Below are 21,578 nucleotides of genomic sequence, written 5' to 3' on the forward strand. Positions count from 1 at the left end.
AGAGTGGGGCATGTAGCATGAGCAAGAAATAAACTTCCCTGGGGTAAGTCACTGAGATGTCAGGCTTGTTTGTTAGGGGAGCAGAGCCCAGCCTTTCCTGACTGATACTGGCAGTGACAGATGAGGCAGGAGAGCAGGATGGGACTGTGAAAGACCCCTTCTCTCAGGCAAACGCCTCTCTGAACTCTTTCCTGGTCATAAGGGGAAGCCATGAAAGCTTTCAAGCAGGGGTGTTAACATGAACAGATCTGTTACTTTTTGGATGAAATAGGCTACTTCTCAACATAAGGAGAAAAGAAGACTGCTAAACCACATAAGGCAGAGAGAAACACACAGAACCCTTAGGCAAAAGATATAGAGAGACAGAGACAGAGACAGAGAGACAGAGTCAGGCGCGGTCATTTCTTCTTCCACACCATCCAAGTGCCATTTCCCCCACAGCTAGTACAAGAAAGTCTCCCAGAGTGGAGCAGATACAAGGGAATGTAACACAGACCTGAGGTCGATTTCCTGTTGTCTGTGTGAACTGAGCCAGATACTCAACCTCTCTGGCCCTAGTTCCTCATATGTTAAATCCAAATAATAATATATGCAGCTCGACACGGTTGTAAGAAGAAACAGCATATTTCAATTCCTCAGGTGAATGCCTGGCTGGTGGTAGGTGTTTAATACGTGAAATTTATTTTTGCTCCCGTTGACATACAAAATCATTGAGAACACCAGCTCCCTGATTACAAAAGAAAATGACTCAGGGCCACAGAATAGAGAACGTCTCCTCCTTGAGAAAAGTAACTGGAATTATCATCACTGTATCCCTAACACCCACCCCCCCCCCCCCCACCTCCATGCCCAGTGCTCACAGGAGCCGCTGGGTTTTCCTCTGCTGCCTGAGAAAATGAGAGGAGTGAAGAAAAGACTTCCCTGACATTAGCTGCTGTCGGGCCATTGAATCTGAACTCTCAGAGCCACAAATACTCTAAAGCTCTGGGCTATAAACCCAAGGCTGAATTCCCCTAAGTTCAGAAGCTGAAAAGCCAGAATTAGAAGCTAAGTATGTAAATTGCTGCAGTTCCAACTTCTTGCCCCAGTCCTCAACAGGAGGCACGGGAAAGTGCTGACTTCTGCTCCTTTCGTCCCGGCTTCCTCCCCTCACTGCTCCTCACAGGAGTACACCTGCTCCTGCCAACTCACACTCCTATCCTGGCATTCCATCGAGGCTCTGGGAAACCCTGAGGCGGGGCAGGGAAGGGGGCTGTTAGGCGACCGCCTCCCGGCCTGGAGGCGATGATGCTGCACTATCTCAGCCCTGTGAGGTGGGTCTCACCGGCCCCACTTGCAGATCTGAAGGATCCCAGAGAACTTCGGCGATTTGTTCACGTCACACCCTGGCAGCTCTGGCCACGAGAGAACCCACGATTCCCGAGTTCAGTATTCTTTCCGCCATACACTTTTGTCCCGAAGGGGTGCGGGGTAGGGGGAGAATAGAATAACAACCGCGGAAAAGGAACCACTTACATGTGTCTAGCGCTTCCTAGAGGCTACCCAGGATATGGGCCCACCACCCGGCCGGGAGCGGCGAGATTTTAAATCCTGGTCCTATCCCTGACTCGCTCACTCGTTGCGTGACTTTTGCTGAGTGTCTCACGTTCTCGTTTTCCTGTAAGCAAATCAGGACCGGAGGGTGTGTGTGTGCGTGTGTGTCTGTGTGTGTGTGTGCGTGTGTGTAAAGTGTGCTGGCATGTTGTGCGGGGGCGGGTAGTAGACGATCCCCGGGGTTCCCCAAGTTTCAGATTCCCTTTACGCTCGTTCACAACTGGAAGCTGAATTGCCCCCCAATTCCAACCCCTATAAAAAAAAACTTCGCCATCGAAGCAAAACTGTGAACCCTCGCACCCCTTTTCCCATGGTTTGGAGAGGGCATTAGGGGGTGCAACGCGGACTTAGCTGAGCGCCCAGTTTGGAGCAATACAAATCACTTGGTTTCTAGGCGCAGCCAGACAGCAGCGCTGTCCGTCGCTCGTGAACTTGACCGGGAGACAAACTTCGGAGCGTCCTCAACGTGGGGGGCCCACTGTCTCGAGACCGCCCCTCAACTTAAGCCCACTTTCGCTCGCCCCCACAGGGGACTTAACAGAGCCACCTTAAGGGCGGTGCTCCCGCCCCCCGGAAGTGCGGGGGGGCACAGAGCCTGGCGCTCGGCCTCCAGCCCTGCACCGAGGCGAAGTGCCCGTGGGGGGACAACGAGCCCCTCAAGTGGGGAAACACCTCCCTCCACCCCGCGCCCTTGGCCGCAGACACCTGGCCGGGTTCCCGAGCCTTCCGGGTGCCTGCATCTCCTGCCTTCCCGCCCGAGCCCTGAACTTGAGCCCGCTTCGGTCAGAGGCGGCGAGAGCCCGCGTCCGCCCGGCTCGCGGCAGCCACCGTCACTAGACAGTCAAACCCCAAGACGTCAGCCCACAATGCACCGGGCGGGCCGGGAAAGACGCGCCGGGGAGGGGAGAGGGAAGAGCCGGGCGCGAGTCGCGCTGGAGGGGGAGGGGGAGAGGAGGAGAAAGAAGGGCCCAACTGTAGGAGGGCAGCGGAGCATTACCTCATCCCGTGAGCCTCCGCGGGTCCAGAGAAGAATCTTCTAGGGTGGGGTCTCCATGGCGACGGGCGGGCCCGCCCCCTTGAGAGCGACGCGAGCCAATGGGAAGGCCTTGGGGTGACATCATGGGCTATTTTTAGGGGTTGACTGGTAGCAGATAAGTGTTGAGCTCGGGCTGGATAAGGGCTCAGAGTTGCACTGAGTGTGGCTGAAGCAGCGAGGCGGGAGTGGAGGTGCGCGGACTCAGGGAGACGGACAGATACAGGCAGGCAGGCAAGACGGCAGCAGAGTCCGAGCTGCAAATCTTATTTTCTTTTCCATTTTCTCACCAACTGCCCAGAGCTAGCGCCTGTGGCTCCCGGGCTGGTGTTTTGGGGAGCGTCCGGAGAGCCCCTTCTCCAGCCGCCCCCAGGAGGAGATCCCCGCTTCCCCGGAGCTGGTGACAGCGCAGAGAGCGGCGACAGTCTGTCCGGGGAAGTCCAGAGAGCCGCTGCAGCGGCAAAGAACTTTCCTGACCAGGGGGACAGGGGACAAGTGGCCCGAGTCCCGGAGCGAACTTTTGCAAAGCTTTCCTGCGCCCGAAGCTGCCGCGGCGGCGAAGACAGGAAGGCGGCGGAGAGAGGAGACCAAGGAGGGACGTGCGCTCAGTTTCACTCGCACCGGTTGCTGAACTTGGGCGAGCGCGAGCCGCGGCTGCCCGGCGCCCCCTCCCCCTCGCAGCGGAGGAGGGGACAGTCGTCGGAGTCCGGGCGGCGGACACCCGCTGCCGGCCGGCCACCGCGGGATCGACGCTGACTGCCGCCGCCGGCAGGGCCGCTGTCGCCGGGAAGCGTGTTCGTCTGCGGGCTCCCAGGGACGGCTGCGCCAAGAGCGCTCCGTGAGCGACCGCGACTTTTCAAAGCCGAGCAGCGCGCGCGAGCTGACAAGTTAAGAGTGCTGGCGGCATCTGAACCCTGAGCGCCTGGGAGCGAGCCGGTGAGCAGGGCGCAGGGGGGAGGACAGCCGGCGGGTGCGCGCGCCCCTCGAGAAACTTTCCCTGCCCAGGGCCCCGGGAGGGGTGTCCTCCGTTCGCCAGCGCGCTGTTGCGGCCCCGAAACTTCTGCGCGCAGCCCAAACTAACCCCACGTGAAGTGACGGACTGTTCTATGACTGCAAAGATGGAAACGACCTTCTACGACGATGCCCTCAACGCCTCGTTCCTCCAGTCCGAGAGCGGTGCCTACGGCTACAGTAACCCCAAGATCCTGAAACAGAGCATGACCCTGAACCTGGCCGACCCGGTGGGCAGCCTGAAGCCGCACCTCCGGGCCAAGAACTCGGACCTCCTCACCTCGCCCGACGTGGGGCTGCTCAAGCTGGCCTCGCCCGAGCTGGAGCGCCTGATAATCCAGTCCAGCAACGGGCACATCACCACCACGCCGACCCCCACGCAGTTCCTGTGCCCCAAGAACGTGACAGACGAGCAGGAGGGCTTCGCCGAGGGTTTCGTGCGCGCCCTGGCCGAACTGCACAGCCAGAACACGCTGCCCAGCGTCACGTCGGCGGCGCAGCCGGTCAGCGGGGCGGGCATGGTGGCTCCGGCGGTGGCTTCGGCGGCGGGCGGCAGCGGCAGCGGTGGCTTCAGCGCCAGCCTGCACAGCGAGCCGCCGGTCTACGCCAACCTCAGCAACTTCAACCCGGGCGCTCTGAGCAGCGGCGGTGGGGCGCCCTCCTACGGCGCGGCCGGCCTGGCCTTTCCCGCGCAGCCCCAGCAGCAGCAGCAGCCCCCGCAGCCGCCGCACCACCTGCCCCAGCAGATCCCCGTGCAGCACCCGCGGCTGCAGGCCCTGAAGGAGGAGCCGCAGACGGTGCCCGAGATGCCCGGGGAAACGCCGCCCCTGTCCCCCATCGACATGGAGTCGCAGGAGAGGATCAAGGCGGAGAGGAAGCGCATGAGGAACCGCATCGCTGCCTCCAAGTGCCGGAAAAGGAAGCTGGAGAGGATCGCCCGGCTGGAGGAAAAAGTGAAAACCTTGAAAGCGCAGAACTCGGAGCTGGCGTCCACGGCCAATATGCTCAGGGAACAGGTGGCACAGCTTAAACAGAAAGTCATGAACCACGTTAACAGTGGGTGCCAACTCATGCTAACGCAGCAGTTGCAAACGTTTTGAGGAGAGGCTGTTGGGGGCTGAGGGGCAACAGAGAAAAAAAAAAAATTCACCCAGAGAGACAGACTTGAGAACTTGACAAGTTGAGAGAGAAAGAGAGAGAGAAAAGTGTCCAAGGACTAAAGCCAAGGGTATCCAAGTTGGACTGGGCGGCGTCCTGACGGCGCCCCCAGTGTGCACGAGTGGGAAGGACTTGGCGCGCCCTCCCTTGGCGTGGGGCCAGGGAGCGGCTGCCTGCGGGCTGCCCCGCTTTGCGGATGGGCTGTCCCCGCGCGAACAGAACGTTAGACTTTTCTTTAACATTGACCAAGAACTGCATGGACCTAACATTCGATCTCATTCAGTATTAAAGGGGGGAGGGGGAGGGGTTACAAACTGCAATAGAGACTGTAGATTGCTTCTGTAGTACTCCTTAAGAACACAAAGTAGGGGGGGAGGGGGTGGGGGAGGGGAGGCGGGAGGGAGTTTGTGAGCGCGAGGCTGAGCCTGCAGATGAACTCTTTCTGGCCTGCCTTCCTTAACTGTGTATGTACATATATATATTTTTTAATTTGATGAAAGCTGATTACTGTCAATAAACAGCTTCATGCCTTTGTAAGTTATTTCATGTTTGTTTGTTTGGGTGTCCTGCCCAGTGTTGTTTGTAAATAAGAGATTTGGAGCACTCTGAGTTTACCATTTGTAATAAAGTATATAATTTTTTTATGTTTTGTTCCTGAAAATTCCAGAAAGGATATTTAAGAAAATACAATAAAATATTGAAAAAGTACCCCTCCCACAACCTCTTTTCTGCATTACCTATGGATTACCTATCTAGACGGAGTCAAAAGAGTTCAAAGAGTGTCAACTAAAATCACTCTCAGTGCTTCTTACTATCAGGCAGTGAAAACTGTTCTCTGCTGGACTTGAGAATAACTGTAGCTGAAGCTCTCATCAACTTATACTCTTCCCTCCCCCAACAATCTATATAGAGTTGCTTACAAAGGATAGTGTGGCCCTTCAGAAGGCTGAGGAAAGGGAGGTTGTGGTGGAGGGGAACAGACAGCCCACTGGGAAGTCAAAGAACTTAAAAGTCTGGTTCATACCAAGTGGCATGTGCTGTGACCATTTATGATGTTAGCAGAAATTTCAGAGTAGCTGCGAATTCTCAAATGAGGAACAGTGGCAGATTTTTACAAAAGATGTATCCTTCCAATTTGGAATCTTTAACAATCCCTAGATAAAAAAGATGGTCTTTGCTTATGAATATTTATAACAGCATTCTTGTCACAATAAACGTATTCAAATACCAATAACAGATCTTGAATTCCTTTCCCTTTACTACTTTTTTCTTCCCAAGCTCTACACTGAAGCTTTTCTTTTCAGTTGCTGGGGTTAACATTACTGCCAGCTAAAGTTACTGGGTAATTAAGAAGCAAAGAATTTAGGAAGAGTCAACACAGAATTTGCAATCTGGATGAAACATTCTCCCAGTTTCATTAATATTCCCCCCCTCCCTCTCCCTCTCTCCTCCTCCCCACTCCCCTACTCTCTCTGTCTCTCTGAAGTAAACACCTATACTTAGACAAATTACCACTATAGCCATTTGCCGTTTGGGATTCTTCTGCAGTTTATTTCTTAATTTGTTTCTAAAATAACCAGCCTTGTTTAAGTTATTACTACAGAATCAGCCTTAAAAGATGGTAATCTATACAACATGGAAAAGATTCATACAAGAAAACATGAACACCAACACAATGATGACATGTGTAAATCAAACCTTAGCTCTGGGGAAATGGCAAGCTTAAATTCTGTCTACAGGTATAACTTAGGAGATCAACAAGGCAGTATGCAACAAGGGAACAATTTTTGCTTGGTTGCTCTTCATCCCAAGAGCCAGTATGACTATCAAGCAGCAAAAGCAATTTGATATCCAGGAATATTTCACAAACCACTAATTGAGGCAGGGCTGTTTGCTCATTAGCAGTGCTCCAGTACCCAACAGGTCTGAGAGTGCTAATATCCTGCCTGTGGCTGTAAATCCAAAGACAAAGAGTTTCTCCTTAGGAGTGTATCTAGGAGTGGAAGAGATTGGACAGACTTGTAAGCTATCAGATCCACTCAGTTGTAATAACACTTCTTTAACAAAGGGTTACTGGGAGCAGAGCCGAGTTTGCCAAAGAGTGAATTTGCCGATGTCAGCAACCCGGAAGGTGAGTTGATTTTGACCATATGTAGGAATAGTCAGCAGAGGGACAATAAAGCACTTTGGGGTGGGGCTCTATGGAAGCTAAACAAGAGCCAACTAGAAAAAATAAGCAGGCTGGGGAATTAATTACCTGCAAAGGTAGACTAAGCCCAGACAACAGAGCAGCACAGAAAACCCACACCACTCCCCAGCTTTATTTAGATTCCAAGTGTTTAAAAAAAAAAAAAAAGGCAGCCTGAAATTCAGGCCTCTCCCCACACTTGTTTGTTTCAACTAACTTTCTAAATGTGTGTACATATATATATGTGTGTGTGTGTATGTATATATGTGTGTACATATATATATATGTATATATATATATAATATACATATATATCCCTGAAATTCTAACCATTCTAACAAAAGGGGTAAAAAAAAAAAAAAACATTGTGGTTGAGGAAATTAACCAATGACCTTTGGAGACAGAAAAATCAGCTAATTACTTGTAGACACACAAAAGTTAATTTTATTTTGGCACTCAGTGAGTTATTATTAATGGAGAAGATGAAGCTAGTGGCACCTAAAACCATTAATTCACTTCTTATCTGTTTTATATATGTATATTTCCATCAGAGATTCTTAACGCTTTGTGTCCATTGGGGCAGAGGGTTCATGAACTCAATGAAAATGCCTACAAAATAGTATATATGTGTACGTGCATACACATGCTCCCTTGGGGGAAGAAATCATTAGCTTTTATTTGGTTTTCATGGAGTCCCATGACTCAAAAATGCTTAGTAATTCCTAAACTTAAGGGCTATACACTCACTATGAGAAACTTACCTTTGTGTGAATCTGAATCCCATATGCCTTTTCACCCTTCCATGCTTCTGCTTGTGCTCATCCATCTACCCAGAATACCTTTCCTTCTGGTTCAGCTGATGAATCCTACTCATTCTTCATGGCTTGGCACACAGCACCTTCTCTATGAAGCATTCCTTGCTAACTCTATCTTCAGGTGGAACGAATATTTCCACTGAGCATTCATAACATTTTATCAAAACTTATATGATAGACTTATCAAAGTATTATTTTGAAACTCTGTGTCTCTTGGCTAGAGCCATATCCCACTCATCTGTGGACCCCAGACTACTAGTACAGTGCCTGGTACTAGGAGATGTTTATAAAACAACAAATGTGTGATGAGTGAACAAGCAATTGAACTTAAAACCTCCTCCAAAATAATTCCAGACCTCAATTTCTTCTAGTGAAATATACCTCATCCATTTCCAGGTATGCAACTCCAGATAGATTGAAGACCCCCAGAAAATTCAAGCCCAGCCAATTTTCAGTGAATGTTCTTAAGTCTAGTTTTCAATGAGTGTTCTTAAAATCATTACACTGTTAGCATGTTCTTACAGCCACACAATGTCCATTCTCCCCTCTGCTAATGCAAGTGGGCATCTTACATAAAATGAGTCAGCCTGAAACATTAGGCATGGAGGTGGGAATGGGCAAGGATACTATGTAACCATTAAGCAGGCACAAAAAAATAGTTCCAGATATGGCTTTATTAAAGCAACCACCTCATTGGCGATGGCAGAGAGGACTTTCTGTTTGTAACGTTAATGTATCTCAGGGGTCTCGGAGTTAGCACTTGGTATTTGCTGGATAGAGATAAGGATCATGCTAAAGTGTCTATTCCCCATGTCTTTTTATTGTCAGAGAAGATATGCATTGGTGGAACTAAGAGAAAAAGACAATGTCTTTTACTCTGTCCTACCCTTGCTTCCATGGGTCTTCTATATGGGTCAAGTGGAGTGTTGTGGAAGATGGGAACATGTTAGAATATGGGCTAGCCACAGAATGTGAAATTATTTCCTCCTAACTCTGGACTCTGGTCCCAGTTGTTTGCTTGTGGACTTCTGACATCCCAAAGAAGGGCATTCCCCCAGGCCTGGGTCTCATTGAGGCCCTATGCTGAGCATGGGGGTTCAACGATGAGCAAGACACAATCCCTGTTCTCCAGGAACTCCCAGTCTGGTGGGGAGAATCGTAGAGATGAAGCACAAAGAGGTGCCAGGTCTGGAAAGGAGGAACCGTTATCAGGATAGATTTCAGAGGAGAAGTGACATCTGAGCTGAGCCAGTGGAACTCACCAGGAAAGGAAGGTTGGAGGAGGAACTTGTGTGCAAGGGCACAGGGGCATTGGAAAACATGGCGTGTTCAGGAAGCTGTAAGCTGGAAATGAACGTATGAGAAGCAAAATGAAGGGAGATTTGAAGCAGGAAAGTTTAGGTGTCAGGTTGTGAAGTAATATCCATTCCATGCTGAGTTTGGCTGTCACCCTCTAGATGACAGAGAAATGTAGAAGAAAGCAGAGCAGGGTAATGGACTGTCAGCTTGAGAAAGATTCTTGCTGGTAACAGTTTGGATGATGGACTGGGGGAGAGGAGAGGCTGGGTAAGGAGGATAATACCAAGGACAGGATTCAGTTTAATTTAGAAGGTCCGTGGTCTTTAACGCCGCCCTGGGGTTGGGGGTGAGATGGGGAGGAGATAACTGAGGCCCAGCTCCGTTATGCCACATTTCTTCCTACACAACCTCCTGGCAAGCTAGGCCTGCGGAGGGATATCAGGAAGTTGACGCGGCACCTTTGCTACTTGTCCTGAACTTAAGCTTTTCTCTTCACTGGGTCGACTTGACATCTAAAAGAAAGTCCTCTTATAAAATGGTCCAGAGGCCACCTGCTTAGTGTCAGGATGCTCAAATAAACAGATGTAAAAGACAAAGACTTGTGACCTCACCACTGCAGGACCCAAGCCTGATTTTATCTTGTCCCCCATAATTGACTAAGCTCCGTGGGACTAACTGACCCAAACTATACAAACATTTCGACGCAAATGAAGAGACCAGTGTTTTTCCTTACATTGGGGAATTGCATGATTAACACCTTACATTCATGCGACACTCATTTTATTCATCAAGCAGCACTAAATTTCTATTTTGTGCCAGGCACCAGGAATACGATGGAGAGTGAGATCCACAGGATGCCTCCCCTTTTGGAGTTTTTATTCTGTAAGAGACACAGGAAATCTAAATCACCACTAAATGTGTGATTCTACACTTTGACAAGCACAGTGAAGAATTACTGGGCACCGTGAAAGAGAAAAACTATCCAAACTGGACCGGGGAGGGGGGCGGGAGGGTTGGGGGGGGGGAAGGCCTTTTTACAGAAATACCGGAATTGAGACTTCCTAGATGATGAGTTCATCAGGTGAAGAGCAGAAGAGAAGGGGCAGCAGGTGGAGGTGCAGCATGAGGGAAAGCTTGGGAAGGATTTCTGGGCACCCTAGGGGTCAAGAGATGGTCGACTTTCCTGGAGCAGAGTGAGCAAAGGAAACTTGATGCGCAATGCGATTTGTACCAGTTCACACTCCTATCATTTCCAAAGTACTTTTGTCCCTTCCATCTCATTTCATTTTCACCACTGCTCTGGCTATGTCGTTGTTAGCAGCCGTGTCTCACGGACACAGTGACTGAGGCTCTCAGTGAGTCTTAAGAGCTTTTGTCAAGGTCCCTCAACCACTGGCTGGTTTCAATTAGGCTTCAGGAACCCTACTCTTCTCCTATATTGTTCCAGGAACCAGATGCCCTGGTGATCCTGGGTTCCTTACCCAGAGCACGTCCCTGCTTCCACATCAAGGACCCCGAGGAACTGAATTAGTCATCAGAAGGTTCTTTGATGTGCACACCATCTGAGCAAAGGTAATCAGATAGTCCCCTGGGATATTTCATCCATGCCACAACAACGGGTAGTGAACTCTCCTTGCCCTGCTGTGAACCCCTCCTCTCTGGAGGGGCCAGAACACTTACAGTCCTGAGAAGCCCTGACAGTTTCTTTCCATGCAAACTTCTTCCATGTACATCCACTGAAGAACAGTGCCTGATGGTTGCCTCGTTATTGGATTACCAGATCATTAATTTACAGCCTTCTTAGGTCATTGCTACTCACTGGCTACCTGGACAGAATGTGTGTATTTCCTAGATCTCAGGACTGTCAGTCCATCAGCAGAAGCTGATGCCTAATCTCTTCCAGAGAGTTGATTCATCCAGGTTCATGCTCAGAGGGAGGGATTTTCCCTGACCTTTTTGTAAGTCCTGGAAAAAGGTGGGCAGGAACCTGGGCTGTTATATAATTGACTACACTAACAGTTAGGATGTTTACAGGGGCCAGTAACAGGAGACACAATTTAAACAAGAGGTCCAGACATGAACCAATCCAGGACTCAATGACCTCGTTCACTGACATCATCATGGGCCTGGGGGCTATCTTTTCATGTCACCATTCGTGGTGTGTCAAAGAAGTTCCTTGTGTGGCCTCAGAATAGCTCTGGCAGTTCCTGGCATCATAGGTAAACACAATAATCACTAGCAGTGCAAGGATGTTTACTTTAATCTTTCTCTTGGGGCACCTGGGTGGCTCAGTTGGTTAAGCGTCCAACTTCGGCTCAGGTCATGATCTCATGGTTTGTGGGTTCAAGCCCCGCATCAGGTTCCGTGCTGACAGCTCAGAACCTGGAATCTGCTTCAGATTCTGTGTCTCCCTCTCCCTCTGCCCCTCCGCAGCTCAAAATCTTTCTTTCTCTGTGTCTCAAAAATGAGTAAATATTTTTAAAAATTTCTTTTTAATCTTTCTTTTTATTAGCAAGAGAAGCCTTTCCTAGAAGCTGCCCACCTCCACCCCAGTAGACTTCCCCTCACATCCCGTTGGTCAAGAGCAGGTCACATGCATATATCCTGCAAGGGAATGTGACTACAATAATTGGCCTACAGTCATGATTCACCCCTTGGGATCACCTTTTTCTAAGCACATGGGAGAGTGAACACAGAAAGTTATTTTTAAAATAAATAAAAAATCAAGGCTCTGATAGCAAGAAAGAAGTGAGAAGGAGGATGGCTTTTGGGTTGGTGGATGGTCATTAATGCCCTACACAAAACATTTCCAGCTCTCTTCTTGGGTACAATGTAGGGTAGTACTTCCCCATCTCCTACCTCCTTGAAGGTGGGTGAGAGGCCATGCAACTTGTGTCAGCCAATGAAATGTGAGCAGGGGTGCCATCTGTCATATCCAGGCAGAAGCCTTAAGGGCAAGTGAGAGATTCAACATGCTTCCTTTTCCCAGCCTTGCCAACTATGGAAGCACAGAGACGGAGTGTCCATTAACCTGGGTCTTTAAATAATGATAATGTAGATCAGCGTCCCTCCCCCTGCCCAGCACATCTACAATAGACATTTAACATGAGCAAGAACGAAGCCTTTGTTGTTTTAGGACACAGGGATTTGAGAGTTGCTTGTTTCTGTAGCATCGTTTAGCTTTTCCCAACTCCAATAGGAACCAACAGTATCTTCCACAAGTATAATAAAAACACCTGTATAATATTCATAGTAGATACCATTTACCACATTTCTACTATGTAGTAGGCACTGTGCTGGGTCTCACAAGGCAAATGAAAGGGCTGGATTTTGTAGATGAGAAAATGAAGCTTCAGGCCTTGTTCGTGTTCGTGGAATAAGTGACTGGTGGACGCCCAAGCTGAGTTCAGGTCTTCCTGACCCTAAAGAGCTTATACCGTACACACGTGTCCCTACTCCTGAGTAGTAATGCCACATGAATTTATATCCCAATTGAGCCTTACAACCTTCCTGCCACAGACACTGTTATTCTACACTTCACAGGGCTGGGAAGACACTAGAGTCTCTCCGTTTCTGCTCTTCCTCACTATCCTTCCAACTATGTGAAGAATCAAAGTATTTTACGAGTTAGAGGGGACCATGAATTTTGGAGTCAAGTGTCTAGGGGTTAAATCCGGGCTCTGCAGTTATACCTGGAGGAGCATGGAGCAAGTGCCTTAACAGTGCCAAGCTTCAATCACTTCGTTTGTGAAAATGAGGCCGGCTGTGGCTACCTCAGAAGGTTACCAGGAGGATCATTTAATGTAGAGCCCTTGTATGGAGTAGGCAAGCAAGAATTAGTCATTTTTCACTGTAGACTTGTTCATTTAAGGAGAAATAATCAGGAACCCCCCACCCCGTACCCCAAGCCAGTGTGCATGCACACACACACACACACACACACACACACACGCCACCCTAACTGAAATGCAAATATTTCCCACTAAGATTCAACAAGGTCTCAGAGGGCTTGCTTCTTGGTCATATAAGGGCTGGCAGGTCCTCTCTACGGGCTAGAGAAAAGTTTTGTTTCCCCAGCTGCACTCACAGGGGAATGCTCTGCAGGCACGGTATTGGGAACCTGTTTGGCTTGGCTCAGAGGCCTGTCAGCACATTCAGGAAGTGAAGTCAGAGAGAGGCAGGATTTCAAACAGAGCCAGCTGCACACAAATGCCCAGGCAGTGAAATGCCTTATCTAGGCAGGGTGCCTATCAGCCCAGGTTGCCCTGGGTGCTGTCAAAGAAGCCTCTGAGAATGGCTCTGGGCCAGAAAAGGAAGGAGCAATCTCTGGCACCCAGGGGAGGGCTGTGACTTCCATAGCAAAGAAGCCAGAAAGCCTACACAGGGGTCATCTCAGCAATCCCCATGTCTTGGGCAGGGGAATGACTAAGCCCAGGCTCCCAGCGCTTGCTGGTTGGAGGGGCTAATGTTTATCTCCCTGGAGACTTGAACTCAAGTTTCAGGAGGGAAAAAAAGGAGAGGGGGGGAATAGCAAAAGGAGGGACTAGGTTAGAAGTGCTGGGGAGGGGAGGGAGAGAAATGGATGATGCCTGACAGCATGTGGGACCTTGAGAAGGAGCATGCTACCATTCTCCAGCTGTGTCCAGGAAACAGTACAGCGACTAAGACCTGAACCCTAATCCCAACTTGAACATTTCTAGCTGTGAACGGGAAGATAGTTAATTTCCCTAAGCCTCAATTTCATTACCTACGAAGTAGAGATGGTAATATCTACCCACATTGGGTTGTTGCAATGATTAAAGAAGCTGATATATGTAAAAGGGCTTAGCTTAGTGCTGGCAAATCAGACGTGCATCAGTTAGAATTTTATGGTTGCAAGTAACAAAAAAATTCAGTTTAAGTAAAAAGCAATTTTATTGGAATAAATCAATGAAAAGCCATCAGCAGAAGTAGCTCTAAACCTGGCTATATACAGGGCTCACATGGTATCAGCAGGCTTTGATTCCCCTCCCTCACTCAGCTTGCTATGGGAAGTGTTAGCTTCATGTTCAGGCTCCATGTGATAGTGCCCAGCAGACCCCACTCTCTGTCCATAAGAAAAAGTAAGATGGAGATGGCACTTACTTGCCTCCTCCCCGGATGGTGTCTCATTGGTCTGATTGGGTCTCATATCCCTCCCTGAACCAATCACCATGGCTGAGGGATGGGAAGGGACATACTGAGTGGCTTAGGTGTAGGTCAACCTTCAATACTAGGGTTTTGGAGTCCCATCAAACCACAGAGTCGGAGAAGAAAGAGAGGGAGGAAGAGATCATCAAAGCAATGTCAGGACTTACAAAACAGTAGATGCTAGAGGTCAAACAGAGTCCAGATGGACTCTGGTCCATCTATTTTGTGATTACTCTTGTTACGCTCAACACATTTTACAGGCCAGGGTAGAGGGGCATCTAGTCCCCTTCAAAAGCTGGGTCAAGATTCATGATCCATTCTTGAATCTCTTACAACAAGTTGGGGGCTCCAGGTACAAGTTATCAAAGCATACTTCTCTGGATGAAAAATGTTCAGGAGGACTTTATTAAACAATATAATATGTAAAAATACTCTGTAAAAAATAGCTACTTATTAATATTAGTTGCTGTTGTAATATTAACTCATCTAGGCCAATTAGAATAGAGTCAAAGATACTCGGGGCAAGACTATGAAATGTCGGGAAGCCCATCTATTCAGGTCTGTGTTTTTCTCTACTCTCCTACTCATTGAACTGTATCAGTATCTACAATAGTATTTCCACAATTCAATTGTTGAAGTAGTAAAAGTAAGAAAAAAAAATCAATAGACTGTCTCCATGACTGAATTCTGAGAAGAATCCAACGCGCCATGAAATATTTTTTCTCTCCTCACAACAAATCAAAGATCTTTACATGAAAGATCTCTGAAAATTTCTAGAACTGGTTATAAGCATAAGAAGTGAATGATATATCCAGTGTTGCAAGTGTGAGATACCAAGAAAGGTTGATGAGTCTACTGTGTGGCTTAAGACATTTCTAGGAGGTAATATTCTGACCAATTCTTGGTGTATATGGCCAAAATCTTTCTGCCTTAAGATACTAACATGGCACTGAATGATCATCACTCTCTCAGAAGGTAATGTTACTGTATTCATCCTCACTCAATGTTTATCGAATGCCTCCTCGGTGCCAGGCACCCACTAAGCACTGGAAGTGAGAAGCTATGTAAGGCATCAATCCTACTATCAAAAGCTAATGGCATTCAATATATTAATTGCTGTGACAGACATAAAAACAATGTACCTTGGGAACAAGTACCCCACCTAAGGGAGTTGAGCAATGGCTTCACTGAGAAGCTGACTTGGAATTGTATCTTAAAAGAGATGAGTGGGGGGTTGACAGAAAAATGGGGGATAGTGTTTCAGAGAGAGGGGACATCAAGGACTAAGGCAAGCAGGACTCCAGGGCCCATTAGCCACGCATCAGCTGTTCACGGACAAAATGGACAGAGTTCCTGCCTACTTATTGTCAGGTAAGGAGAAGACATATAACAGATCATTAAAAAGATGATCACAATTGCTTTTGAAGCCCAGCACTTTGCAAAGTGCTGAAAGATGTGCAAGCAATATTACTGCAGATACTATGAAGGCACTTCCAGAGCATTCAGTGGAAGGGTGGGGAGATGCCTGACTCAGTCTGGTCATTAGGGAAGGCATCCCCAAGGAAGTGACCTTTAGACTGAGACCTGAAGGAAATTAGTCAGGCATATGGGAGTGGGTGGGGAGAGCATTCCTCTCTTGGGCAAAAGCATGTGTTAGAAGTAGCCAGAAGACCAGTGTGGTTAGAACGTCCAAATACAGTATCTTAACCCTCAGGTCTCAAACAACCAGAGAGGTTGGATGACAGTGAGCAGAGAACCCAGGCGTTTTCTAAAAGTCACTATAAGAGACTGATCTTGACCTTAAGCTGTTTCTGAAGCTCTTAAAATGCGCCCAGGGGCACCTGGGTGGCTGAGTCGGTTAAGTGTCTGACTTTGTCTCACGTCATAATCTCACGGTTCGAGGGTTCAAGCCCCGTGTTGGGCTCTGTGCTGTCAGCATGGAGCCTGGAGCCTGTTTCAGATTCTTTGTCTCCCTCTCTCTCTGCCCCTCCCCCCACTCCCAAAAATAAATGCACTTAAAAAAAAAAAAGAGTTACATATTTTTCAAAGAAAAAAAAAAAGAAAGATGTGCCAGGAGGAGTGGTAAATGCCTCCTGTGCTACGTTCTTTCAACCTTAACAACAGTCCTACCAGCTAGCTATCACAGGCTTGCTCCCAGGAAGTCGGACTCAGACAGGTCCCAAAAAATGGCTACGTCCTCATGACTGTAAGAATCAGGAGCAGGGTTTTGCTCTAGAATTGAGCTCTTGATCATTCTGCCTCTGAAGAAATCAAAATCTTTAGATATCTTGACAACTTCAACGGCTCAGCAATATCACCCTCCCTCCCTGAGTGGTGCTTCAACAGACAGTCGGTTTACCAGAAACCCTAATTCCTTTTCCTTCAATGTGAAAGGTGAGTGGGGGACTCCAGGGACCTTTTAATTTTCTCTTCCACCCATAGCTAGGCTTTATGCCCCTGCTGTTTTGAATTCCATTTCAAACAAAAAAATAACTAAAAACCATTCTCCGCCAAGCCATTTGGATTTAAAACAGACTGGCAGAAACCTGGAAAGAGTCAAGATTCTCCTTAATATATCAAATAGAGCAGCCAGCGCCAATCTGAGAGGCTTTGCTCCATTTTGTAGAGAACAGGCCGTATTTTGAAAATGGATGAGTAAGGTTCACTGTTGCGACTTGTTTCAAGGTCTGGAGGCCAGGCCTGGTTTTGATCTGACAGGCCTGGGTCTCCAAACGTGGGTTATTCCTTTGCAAATGCTCAGAGGGGTGGCTGGCTCCCCAGGCACAGACCTGGAGCAGTGTCCCTTTGAAGACTTCCTCCGTGGGTCTTAAGTGGGATTTGGTGCCCATTGTGGAATCAGAGTAATGAGCTCAAAACTAATGTTTTTCATTACACCAGCAAATCAGTCAGCCCCTGTGTTTGCTCAGGTGTGCAGCTGTGTGCCCCATGCCCTGATCTCTATATAAGAACAAAATAAATATTTTCAAAAGGAAGAAAGAATTGAAGATGAAGGAATGTCACAACGGGTGAGGTAGGAAACGCGAGAGAAAGGAGACTCTGGCCTCTTTAAGGTGAGCTATATTTGCTGTCTACTCTCTTTACTAATTGGTCGCCCTCTAGTCTGTGAAGAAAAAAACCAATGGGCTAATGAAGCGACAAGATTCATCCAATTAATTGGGGCTCATTCGGAGACTCGAGCAGTGCCGGTAGATGGCGCCAGAGGGCAGACACAGCGCTCTCCCTTTCGGGGGTGTAAAGGACTGGAAAAAGCCCAGCCAACAAATTTGGCTGGGACCTGGGACGAAATCATGGGCGTCGTCCGGCTTCAGAGGGGACCAAGTATAAACACATTTTTTTTTTTTTTTTTTTTTTTTTTTTTTTTTTACAGAATAAGGAAGCATATGCACTGGAAATGTTCTTGCTCCACCAGCCGGAGGCCTGGAAGTGAGCACCAGATGCTGTTTACAGGGCAGCTCCTATTTCAGAATGAAGAATGAGGCTCAGCAGGTAGGGAGGCCTTGAGAAGGAGAACCGAATTTCCAAGAAGCCCACGCTGCGACGGAACTGTGGAGAGCCCGTCTCAGGAAACTCCCTGGATAAGACGATGGAGGCTTATGTTGTCAGAATAAACCCACCTGCCTCCACAGAGGGACGAGCTTGGTACTCTGGGGGAAATATGAAATGCTAGAATTGGCCAGAACTGGGTTAAGATGCTGCATGTGTGACCTTGACCAATTCTCTTTCCTTCTGAGCAACAGTTGACTCATCCTTGGAAAAGATGCAATACTTGTAAATGGGAGACGAAATTTGATTTATGGAAAATGCTTAGCACAACACTCGGTACTCAGCAGTCTCTGAAAAACTCTTCCAGCTGTGGCATAAAACCTCTTCCTATGGGAATTGGAACAGTCAGAAAGGACAACCTTCCCATTAGTGTCACCACTGCATCTGATACACACTGATTCTCTTTGGGCTTATCACACTATTTTGCATTCTATTTATTTACACAGGTCCTTAGACTGGGCGCTCCTTTAAAGTAAGGACTGTGTGGTAAAATTCTCCCAGCATTCCCAGAATCTATCACGCCCCTGGAACATAACATCTGTTGAATACATGAGCTTTTCTTGTGAGCAACTTGTTCCAATCCACCAAGCTAAATAATTCAGATACAGAATAATGGCCACATCTCACTTTCTTTTTCTTCACTGTGTTCGGGAAAGAAAACAGAAAATACTACAAACCTGGTGATGAAAATCAATTGTGAATGTTTTGTTTTAGCCAAGGACCAAATAGAAGCCAGATGCTAAGCAACCATTTTTAGTATTGGCCAACTCAACCAGCCAAGATTCAAAATAAATTCCAAGAAGAATTACAATATGAGATGTAATTCCATAAACTGAGTGTCACAGGTTAAGCTTTGGGCATGTGGCATTCTAGTCTATGCAGGTCAGAGGAACGGATGCTAAAGGAAAAAAACCGACCTGAATGGAAGCAAATGACAGGAAGCCAACAGAATCAGGAATGCCAGCGTGGCCAATACTGGCCAAGGAGGGAATGGGAGACCACAGAGGTTGGCTCTTGCGGTCAGATAGACTTGGTTCCTAAGTAGCCCCTTTGATTGGGGCAAGTTACTTAACTGCTGAAAGACTCAATCTCTTGGTTTATAAAATGAGGCATATTTAGTCAGGATCAGTTAACCTATGCTGCAGTAACAAATAAACTCTGAACTCTCAGTGACTTAGCAAAACAGAAGTTAATTGCTCACTCACCCACAGTCTCACCCAAAGGCGGGTTCATGGGAACTCTTCTACATCCAGTGACTCAAGGATCCCATTTCTTTGTATCCTGTGATACCTCCATCTTATCATGTGGCATCCGGGGTTACTACAGCATGGAAGAGAGAATTGGAGAAGGCACACTGGCTCCAAAATGCATTAGTACAGAAGTGACATGTCATTTCTGCTCTGAGCCCATTGTTCAAAATTAGACATCGTCCCAACCAAACTGCAGGGGAAACTGAGAAATGTGGAGGGGCATGGAGATATTTGGGGACCACTATATATGTCTGCCCCACTATATATATTAAATATTTAATTGAAATAAGTTCATCAATCAGGAGTAGACTGTGTCACATACAATAGAACAACCAAATAAAAAGTTAGAGATTTATTTCCTTTGCTATAAAAGAAGCCTAAAGAGGTGGGGCAGCTCTCCAGTCATCAGGAGCATAGGCCCCTTCTACCTTTCTGCTCCACCATTGTGTGTGGCTTCTGTCCTAAAGTCACTTCATGGTTACGAGGTGCCCTCCAGGTGCCATGGCTACATTCCAGCCTAGAGGAAGGAGAAAAAGATCAGAGCTTTATAAAGACACCCTACCTGCTTTAAAAAGTTTTCTCTGAAGCTCACCCAGCAACTTCCATGTAGACTTCGTTGGCCACTCCTAGTCACAAGGCAGTGTGTGATGTGTAGTCTTTAACACTTGTGACTGGGAGCATAAAGGCTGGGAAGGCAACAAACAGCCTGTGCCATAACAATAACACTCAGTTCATGGGGTTACGGTGAGCACTTCATAAAAGTGAAAAAGCTTTGAATGGGAGCTGACCATTATATGTGTCCAATAAACGTTAGATATTGTCATTACTGATTTTAGTAACCACATCATCATTTAGGAAGCATGATCTCGGTGGCCACACCTTAAGGACCTGTCAAAAAAAAAAAAAAATGGAGCGAGTCTTTGGTCTTAGTCAGGAGGACTTGGAAGAGCAAGGCAGGGCATGAGAGCCCCAGACCCCGCGTTAGGGATTAGGACAGGGGAAAGCATTAGCACTCAAGAGAAGGGACCAAGGTGGAATGTCATTCTGATGGGCTGGGCCAAACCATGGGGGAGCTGCAGGTACAGGAGGGAAGAAGCCGAAGGTGGTAGCAATAGGTTTTTTCTGGGGCTGACTCTGGTTACGAGAGGTAAATAGCAGAGAGAGGAACACAGGAACTATTGTGGAAAAACAGCAAACATCACAGTGACTGCCTTGGTTGGCACCTTTAGAATCCAACGCCTCCGTACCCTCAACTCTACGTATGTACTCCCTTGCTTGCTGACCTCGCTCCACCTCTGTGAGATGACCTCACCCTTTCACTTGGTTTCTGCCACCGCAAATCTCAGCCCTTCTTAATGCTACTGCTTTTTCTCAGCACCTATTTCCTGAGTGCTTATCATGGCCAAACTTGGCTTTTAGTACGAGGGATAGAGTGGGGAATAAGACAGGCAACACTCCTTGTTTTGTGAAGTCTACATAGCATGTTGGCCTTTTCCTTCCTTGGACTGGTGCCTTCTAGGTAATTCCTCAGCCTGGCCCCTGGGACTTCCTCTCTGGTATCCTGCTTACCACCTTATTGGTCTTAGTCTTAACAGCCCTATTAATCACTAAAACCCAGATATAAGAGGGACAGTTTAAATCTACATCCTACCTTCATATCCCACTTCATTTGGCTCAGAAGCAGGGCAGGGCTAAGTGTGTGGCCGGAGGCATTTGTGGCCTCATCAGGAGATTCTGGAAAAGAAAAAGCCAGAGTGACAATAGTCAGACCAGCCTATACAATTCCAAATCTTTAGGTAGAACAAATGAATAACTACTTGTGTCATTTAAGGTTCTTGGGTTGCAAGCAACAAAAACATAATCTAATTAATGGAAAATAAAGATTTACTGGAAGGATATGGGGCATCATGAACAAGATTTGAAGGACTAACTGAACAGTCAGACTTCAGAAGAGACAGCGTCCAGGGCAGCTCAAGGACTTTGTCTGATATCCATGCCTCTGCTAGAAAGAATGGTCCCTGATCATATTACTGTGCTTTTTCTGTCTCTACTCAAGAGACAAATTCCTGAGAAAGAGGGAGGCTATTGTTCTGGCTTGCGTTACATTTCTACCCCTTCCCACCTGAAGCCCAATTAATAGTTTCTACCAAATCTACAAGGAATAGGAACCAGCAGTATCCCAAAGCGAAACTGGGGTGTGACTACCAGAATGGGGAATGAACTCTCTGTAGGCAAATACAAGGATGTCTACCTTCACACTCTGGGTAATTCTCCTATTCCCGAAGCTAGGGCTTTAGGGACATTTCATGAAGATGCATAAGAAGGGGTCCACCCGGAAACATTTTCAGTTGCAGGGAGCGAGACTGTGGCCCAGTTATAATAAACTGGATGCTGATGTTGGGAATTTGGAGTGACATCGATAGAAGTAACAATTACAGATGATTTAATAATCCAAAAAATAAAAGATTTTATTTTTTGTATTATTTGGGTTTTTAAAA

At 47.5% G+C, this 21,578-nt stretch overlaps 1 protein-coding gene across 1 annotated transcript; it reads left to right on the forward strand.

Moving 5' to 3' along the window:
• The first annotated feature begins 2,767 nt into the window (after positions 1–2,767).
• On the forward strand, positions 2,768–5,160 carry JUN (Jun proto-oncogene, AP-1 transcription factor subunit). Its single transcript, XM_047085545.1, has one exon. The coding sequence runs from the start codon at positions 3,733–3,735 to the stop codon at positions 4,735–4,737; it is 1,005 nt and encodes a 334-aa protein (XP_046941501.1). The 5' UTR covers positions 2,768–3,732; the 3' UTR covers positions 4,738–5,160.
• The last annotated feature ends 16,418 nt before the right edge of the window (positions 5,161–21,578 follow it).

The sequence above is a fragment of the Lynx rufus genome, unplaced genomic scaffold, assembly GCF_022079265.1.
Source record: "Lynx rufus isolate CCGP_SWC_20201006 ecotype Redwood Valley unplaced genomic scaffold, mLynRuf1.p SCAF_2, whole genome shotgun sequence".
Taxonomy (NCBI): domain Eukaryota; kingdom Metazoa; phylum Chordata; class Mammalia; order Carnivora; family Felidae; genus Lynx; species Lynx rufus.